Here is an 8,740-nt window from a genome sequence, read left to right on the forward strand (position 1 = left end):
GCCCTCTAGTTCTAGTCTCCCCTATCAGTGGAAACATTCTCTTTGCATCCACCTTGTCAAGCCCTCTCATAATCTTATACGTTACGATAAGATCAACTCTCATTCTTCTGAATTCCGATGAGTAGCCTACTCAACCTTTCCTCATAAGTCAACCCCCTCATCTCCGGAATCAACCTAGTGAACCTTCTCTGAACTGCCTCCAATGCAAGTATATCCTTTCGTAAATATGGAAACCAAAACTGTACGCAGTACTCCAGGTGTGGCCTCACCAATACCCTGTATAACTGTAGCAAGACTTCCCTGTTTTTATACTCCATAACCAATAAGTCACACGTCAGCCGTGCCTGAGTGGGTAGTACTCTCGCCTCACTCCAGATACTTGAACACATGCTCAAGGTTGCCACTCCGCGGCAGTACTGAGGGTGTGCGGCACTGTCGGAGGCGCCATCTTTGGGATGAGACGCTAAACTGAGGTTGACGTAAAAGATGCCATGGTACTATTTTGAAGAGAAGCAAGGGTGTTCTGCCAGTATGGCCCGGGGCCAATAATTATCCTTCAACCATCACCCTAAAAAACGAATTATCTAGTTATTTATTTCATTGCTGTCGGTGGAAGCTTGCTGTGCACAAATTGACTGTCACGTTTCCTACACTTCAAAAGTACTTCATGGGCTGTGAAGAGCTTTGGGGCGTCCAGAGCTCAGGAAAGGCGCTATAGAAATGCAAGTCGTTTCGTTTTCAATCTCATTGCGATTCGTGGGATCTTGCTGTGTGAAAACTGGCTGCCATGTGTGCCGACATTGAAGCAGTATCTCTACGTCAATAGTAATTCATTAGCCATGAAGCACTTAGGCACGTCCTGAGGATGTGAAAGACACTATATATTTAAAAAAATTTGACTACAACTTCTCTAACCTGCTTTAAAAATACATACCTCTAAAATTAAACTAGACCTCGCAAAAAAAACGGGAAGTGGTACATCTGGTAAACTCAAAGCTGTCGTCAGCTTTCAATGCAGATCATGACTTGAAGTGTTCGGCTTCAAACTGATGAACCAAGGACAGAAAACACTGAAAATACAAGGCAAGCCCATCGGCACCAGAAGAGAAAAGATAGGCCAACGTTTTCCGAGGACGGCCTTTGACCGAGCCCAAAACATTAAGCCGCCGTTTCCTCCGCTAGATGCAGGCAGCCCCGGTGCACGGGTCTATAGGGGGGCGGTGGGCCGGCACCTGATGTGATAGGCCGAATGGCATCCTGTGTGGTTCTATGGCTCTATCTCAGCGTTTTCTGTTTGTGATTCAGGTCTCTGGCATTTGAAATTTTGTTTTCCTATTTAGCAGTGCTCCCTATCATCACAGACAGGTGCAGACAAAAAGTCGGGATACAAAAGGTGGAACGTCGTGGGGAAAGCACAGAAAATGCAGAAAATATAGAGCAAGCCTGATGTTATGTAAAAAGAGAGGTTAACATTTAACTGACAGTTTGACACTCAAAATACTGACATTTATAGGCTTTTTTGCTAGTTCATTGATGCCAGTTCATTGGATTTATTCAAGAGGGAGTTAGATATGGCCCTTACGGCTAAGGGGATTGGAGAGAAAACAGGAAAGGGGTACTGAGGGAATGATCAGCCATGATCTTATTGAATGGTGGTGCAGGCTCGAAGGGCGAATGGCCTACCCCTGCACCTATGTTTCTATGTTTTTTGCTGCCGCACATTTCAGCGATTCCTGTTTCCACTATTAATCATGCACTATCTTCTATAATAGTGACTGGAAGAGTAGCACAAGAACTGCTGGTACATAAGACAGCTTTCCACATTGAAAGAAAGAAAGAAAGAAGGAAAGAAGGAAAGAAGAGAAGGAAAGGAAGGAAAAGAAAAAGAAATTGCATTTTTATAGTGCCTCTCATGCCGTCCCAAATTTGAAGTGTCGGAAATGCCACATTCAACTTGCACACAGTAAGATTCCACAAACAGCAATGTGACGATGACCAAAGACCTGCATTTATATAGCATCTTTCAAGACCTCAGGACGTCTGGGTTAAGGGGAGCAGGCAGGGAAGTGGAGTTGAGGCCAAGATCAGATCATCCATGATCTTATTGAATGACGGAGCAGGCTCGGGGGGTCTGTTTCTAATGTCCCAAAGCGTGTTACAGCCAATTTAGTACTTTTTGAAGTGTAGTCACTGTTGTAAAATAAGCTGTTTTAGTGGTGGCAAGCATTGCATTTATATAGCACCTTTCATGACCCCGGATATCTCAAAGCACTTTACAGCCAATAAAGTACTTTTGAAGTGTAGTCACTGTTGTAATAGGAAATAGGGATAAATATTGGTCAGGACATCGGGATAACTTTTTCGGGTCTTCTTTGAAATAGTAGCAATGGGATCTTTTACGTCCACCTGAGAGCAGACGGGGGCCTCAGTTTAACGTCTCATCCGAAAGACGGTAATGAGCACAATGAAGCATAGTATTGCAAAGTGGTGAGTAAACCCCCAAAGATAGCGTCTCTCATTGCGTCGAGCTTGCATCGTTTGCAACAGAGTGCGGCGTTAAGCTGGAGCCCACTGGACTGCCTGTGATCTTACAAGCAGGCATTTTTCTAGCAGAGTGGGTCTTTGTTCTCGGCACGTGGACAATGCCCATCCCTAGTGGCCCTCGAGGTGGTGGTGGTGGGTTGCCTTCTTAAAACACTGCAGACGATAGTGTGTGCACATCCAGGCACAAATGTGGAGAGCTGCCTTGGCACGCCTCGGCAAGGGTCAGATTACACGTCGGACTGGAGCACACAAATCTAGGCGGACATTCCCAGCGTAGTACTGAGGGAGTGCTGCACTGTCGGGGGTGCCGTTTTTCGGATGAGACGCTAAACCGAGGCCCCCCTCTGCTCTCTCAGGAGGACGTAAAAGATCCCATGGCACTATTCCAAAGAGCAGAGGAGTTATCCCCGGTGTCCAAGCTAATATTTAGCCGTCAATCAACATAACAAAATACAGATTATCTGGTCATCATCACATTGCTGTTTGTGGAAGCTTGCTGTGTGCAAATTGGCTGCCGAGTTCCCCACACTACAAAGGCGACTACACTCCATTCATTGTAAAGCACTTTGAGACGTACGGTGGTCGCGAAAGGCGCTATATAAATGCAAGTCTTTCTTTCTGACAGTCAGATCAGTATTTGAAGTGGAACTGCAGCCACTCTTCAGCACAAACTCGAAATTCATAAGGAGAAGTTAGATAAGCACATGATAAGGTCAGATTATCTGATCATTTTCACACTGCTGTTTGTGTGTGCCGTGTTTCCAACATTACAACAGTGACTACACTTCAAAAAGCACTTCATTAGCTGTAAAACGCTTTGGCACATCCTAAGATCCTACCCTTGGTAACATGCCTGCAGACCCCACTCACCAACTGTCCCCTCAAGTTCCTTCACTTCTGCAACATCCCCCAACTCTTGGTTGTACAAAACACCTTACCCGGTCTGGGCCTATATGTGACTTCAGACCCAAAGCAATGTGGTTGACTCTTAACTGCCCTCTGAAATGGCCCAGCAAGCCACTCCATTGTAAAAAAACATAGCTATGAGAAACAATAATAAGCAGCACTGTGGGAGCACCTTCACCACACGGACTGCAGCGGTTCAAGATGGTGGCTCACCACCACCTTCTCAAGGGGCGATTAGGTTCGGGCAATAAGTGCTGGCCTTGCCAGCGACGGCCACATCCCAAGAATGAATAAAAGAAAATGTAAACGCAAGACTTTCTTTTTAGATGAAGGTAAGAGAAGGTTTGTGTGCAGCATAAGCACCAACATAGACCAGTTGTGGCCTGAATGGCCTGTTTCTGTGCTGAAGATTCTATAAACTACTTCTCCACTTTGTTCAATCGCCGACTGTTTCGGTCTTTTCACTCAGGCCTCTGCCCAAGACGAGAAGATGGTCACTCCGCAACCAACTGTCAGGAAGCAAAAACAGAACAAAACCTTGCCCGCCCACTCCATTTTGTTCTTTTTAAACTTTTATTCAGAGCGACCGGGGATTGAGAAAAATCATCCGTACCTTCGCAAAAGGTTATCTGGAAGAGCGCTGCTTACTAAAAACACGTGAATCCCAATAAATATCCTGAGAAGCATTAAACAGATGCCGAAGGGAGTGTACAGCACGAGCAGAGCCAGTATAAAACCATCTGCAGGTAACCTGCAAATTAAAGAGAAACACAGGTGGTTAAGAACTTGCCACACAAACTGAGAGGACAGGAAAGGGGTACAGTTATTGGGGACGGGGTGGGAATGGTTGGTGTCGAAAGTTATAGTCACTGGCTTTCAACCTCTGGTAGCTAGGATCAAATGGGGTGCAAAGCACCCTGCTGGCTGGTTCGATGGAGTGTTTTGTGAAAGGAGTGTGGGCCCACATCAGTGTTGGGCCGAATTTTCAGCCAGTCCCCACATAGAAAATTACGACATAGGAGGCCATTTCGGGCCATCGTGTCCGTGCTGGTCGAGAAAGAGCTGTCCAGCCTAATACCACCTTCCAGCACTAGGTTCGGTAGCCCTGTAGATTACAGCACTTCCAAGTGCACATCCACGTACTTTAAAATGTGGTGAGGGTTTGTGCCTCTACCACGCTTTCAGGCAGTGAGTTCCAGACCCCCACCACCCTCTGGGTAAAATTTATTTTCTTCATCTAATCCTTCTAACTACTTTAAATCTATGCCACCTGGTTACTGACCCCTCTGCCAAGGGAAACAAGTCCTTCCGATGCACTCGAACTAGGCCTCATAAATTTATACACCAATTAAATCTCCCCTTAGCGTCCTCTGTCCCAAAGAATACAAACACAGCCTATCCAATCTTTCCTCAGCAAAAATTCTCCAGTCCTGGCAAAATCCTCGCAAATCTCCTCTGCACCCTCTCGAGTGCAATCACATCTTTCCTGTAATGTGGTGGCATTCAATTAATTTCACCCTTCTGTTCTTGTCCCATAACCCTGAAAATTTTGCCCGTGCACATATTTATCCAATTCACTTTTGAAAGCTACAATTGAATCAGCTTCCACCGCCCTTTCAGGTAGTGCCTTCAAGTTCATAACTCGCTGCGTAAAAAAGATTCTCCTCACTTCCCTCTAGTTCTTCTGCCAATTTATCCTATATCGGTGTCCTCTCCTGAACAACCCTGCGGCTAGAGCAAACAATATTTCTTTGTTTATTCTTTCAAAAATCAATTCGATTGCACTGAGTCAGTGCGGACCCACAGTCTCTCTCTCTCTCACACAAACACACACACAGTGTATGGGTCAGTGCGGACATACAGTCTCACACACACAGTGTACGGGTCAGTGCGGACCTACAGTCTCACACACACACACAGTGTACGGGTCAGTGCGGACCTAGAGTCTCACACACACACACACACAGTGTATGGTTCAGTGCGGACCCACAATCTCTCTCTCACACACACACACAGTGTTTGGGTCAGTGCGAACATACAGTCTCACACACACACACTGTACGGGTCTCTGCGGACCCACAGTCTCTCTCTCACACACACACTGTACGGGTCTCTGCGGACCCACAGTCTCTCTCACACACACACTGTACGGGTCTTTGCGGACAGTCTCTCTCACACACACACACTGTACGGGTCTCTGCGGACCCACAGTCTCTCTCACACACACACTGTACAGGTCTCTGCGGAACCACAGTCTCTCTCACACACACACTGTACGGGTCTCTGCGGACACACAGTCTATCTCACACACAGACACACTGTACGGGTCTCTGCGGACCCACAGTCTCTCACACACAGACACACTGTACGGGTCTCTGCGGACCCACAGTCTCTCTCACACACACACTGTACAGGTCTCTGCGGACCCACAGTCTCTCTCACACACACACTGTACGGGTCTCTGCGGACCCAGTCTCTCTCACACACACACTGTACAGGTCTCTGCGGACCCACAGTCTCTCTCACACACACACTGTACAGGTCTCTGCGGACCCACAGTCTCTCTCACACACAGACACACTGTACGGGTCTCTGCGGACCCACAGTCTCTCTCACACACACAAAGTACAGGTCTCTGCGGACCCACAGTCTCTCACACACAGACACACTGTACGGGTCTCTGCGGACCCACAGTCTCTCTCTCACACACACACTGTACAGGTCTCTGCGGACCCACAGTCTCTCTCACACACACACTGTAGAGGTCTCTGCGGACCCAGTCTCTCTCACACACACACTGTACAGGTCTCTGCGGACCCACAGTCTCTCTCACACACACACTGTACAGGTCTCTGCGGACCCACAGTCTCTGCGGACCCACAGTCTCTCTCACACACAGACTGTACAGGTCTCTGCGGACCCACAGTCTCTCTCACACACACAAAGTACAGGTCTCTGCGGACCCACAGTCTCTCACACACACACACTCTGTACAGGTCTCTGCGGACAGTCTCTCTCACACACAGACACACTGTACGGGTCTCTGCGGACCCACAGTCTCTCTCACACACAGACTGTACAGGTCTCTGCGGACCCACAGTCTCTCACACACACACACTCTGTACAGGTCTCTGCGGACCCACAGTCTCTCTCACACACACACTGTACAGATCTCTGCGGACCCACAGTCTCTCTCACACACACAAAGTACAGGTCTCTGCAGATCCACAGTCTCTCACACACAGACACACTGTACGGGTCTCTGCGGACCCACAGTCTCTCTCTCACACACACACTGTACAGGTCTCTGCGGACCCACAGTCTCTCTCACACACACACTGTACAGGTATCTGCGGACCCAGTCTCTCTCACACACACACTGTACAGGTCTCTGCGGACCCACAGTCTCTCTCACACACACACTGTACAGGTATCTGCGGACCCAGTCTCTCTCTCACACACACTGTACAGGTCTCTGCGGACCCACAGTCTCTCTCTCACACACACTGTACAGGTCTCTGCGGACCCACAGTCTCTCTCACACACACACTGTACAGATCTCTGCGGACCCACAGTCTCTCTCACACACACACTGTACAGGTCTCTGCGGACCCACAGTCTCTCTCACACACACACTGTACAGATCTCTGCGGACCCACAGTCTCTCTCACACACACAAAGTACAGGTCTCTGCAGACCCACATTCTCTCACACACAGACACACTGTACGGGTCTCTGCGGACCCACAGTCTCTCTCTCACACACACACTGTACAGGTCTCTGCGGACCCACAGTCTCTCTCACACACACACTGTACAGGTCTCTGCGGACCCAGTCTCTCTCACACACACACTGTACAGGTCTCTGCGGACAGTCTCTCTCACACACAGACACACTGTACGGGTCTCTGCGGACCCACAGTCTCTCTCACACACAGACTGTACAGGTCTCTGCGGACCCATAGTCTCTCACACACACACTCTGTACAGGTCTCTGCGGACCCAGTCTCTCTCACACACACACTGTACAGGTATCTGCGGACCCAGTCTCTCTCACACACACACTGTACAGGTCTCTGCGGACCCACAGTCTCTCTCACACACACACTGTACAGGTATCTGCGGACCCAGTCTCTCTCACACACACACTGTACAGGTCTCTGCGGACCCACAGTCTCTCTCTCACACACACTGTACAGGTCTCTGCGGACCCACAGTCTCTCTCACACACACACTGTACAGATCTCTGCGGACCCACAGTCTCTCTCACACACACAAAGTACAGGTCTCTGCAGACCCACAGTCTCTCACACACAGACACACTGTACGGGTCTCTGCGGACCCACAGTCTCTCTCTCACACACACACTGTACAGGTCTCTGCGGACCCACAGTCTCTCTCACACACACACTGTACAGGTCTCTGCGGACCCAGTCTCTCTCACACACACACTGTACAGGTCTCTGCGGACAGTCTCTCTCACACACAGACACACTGTACGGGTCTCTGCGGACCCACAGTCTCTCTCACACACAGACTGTACAGGTCTCTGCGGACCCATAGTCTCTCACACACACACTCTGTACAGGTCTCTGCGGACCCAGTCTCTCTCACACACACACTGTACAGATCTCTGCGGACCCACAGTCTCTCTCACACAAACAGTGTATGGGTCAGTGCAGACCCACAGTCTCACTCACACTCTCACACACTGTACAGGTCTCTGCGGACCCACAGTCTCTCTCATACACAAACAGTGTACGGGTCAGTGCAGACCCACAGTCTCTCTCTCTCTCTCTCTCTCTCTCTCTCACACTCTCTCTCTCACACTCTCACTCTCACACACACACACTGTGATGCTGTGTATTTCTATAGCGCCTTTCACAACCTCAGCACATCCCAGAATGCTTTGCAGCCTGATGACGTGTGCCCAGTGATGCATTGTGGGAACCACCCTGCGCACAGCAAGATCCCACACACAGCAGAAAGAGAAAGACCCGGATAATGTCGCGCTCAGAGCCGGCCCACAGTCTCACCTCCTGAAGTCCAAGAGCTGCTCCACCCGCGGGGCCTCCATCTCCCTCCCTTCCCCCCCCCCGGGGAAGCCCCGCTGCTCAATTTCAGCCTGTCCCCCTGAACCTAGGCCTCAGTTCCGGCCGCCGATCCACTCCCAGCCCGAGGCCTGGGCCCGCCCGCCGCCGGCTCGGGTCTGCCGCTGTCTCTCTCTCTCTCTCTGGGTCGGTCTTCCTCCCGCTCAGTGCCCGCTGCTCCCGGCCGCCCTCACATCTCTC

At 49.7% G+C, this 8,740-nt stretch overlaps 1 protein-coding gene across 3 annotated transcripts in view; it reads right to left on the minus strand.

Annotated features, from left to right (window-relative positions):
* Positions 1 to 8,535, minus strand: part of aup1 (AUP1 lipid droplet regulating VLDL assembly factor) — a 48,092-nt gene extending 39,557 nt beyond the window's left edge. For all 3 annotated transcript variants that reach the window (XM_070866788.1, XM_070866790.1, XM_070866787.1), the window contains exons 1-2: positions 8,486 to 8,535; positions 4,064 to 4,201 (exon numbers count right to left, since the gene is read on the minus strand). In XM_070866788.1, coding sequence (XP_070722889.1) covers positions 4,064 to 4,201; positions 8,486 to 8,526 — 179 coding nt within the window. In that variant the 5' untranslated portion in view covers positions 8,527 to 8,535. The remainder of the gene's footprint in view (positions 1 to 4,063; positions 4,202 to 8,485) is intronic.
* Between the last annotated feature and the right edge of the window lie 205 nt (positions 8,536 to 8,740).

This window comes from Pristiophorus japonicus, chromosome 2 (assembly GCF_044704955.1).
Source record: "Pristiophorus japonicus isolate sPriJap1 chromosome 2, sPriJap1.hap1, whole genome shotgun sequence".
Lineage (NCBI taxonomy): Eukaryota > Metazoa > Chordata > Chondrichthyes > Pristiophoridae > Pristiophorus > Pristiophorus japonicus.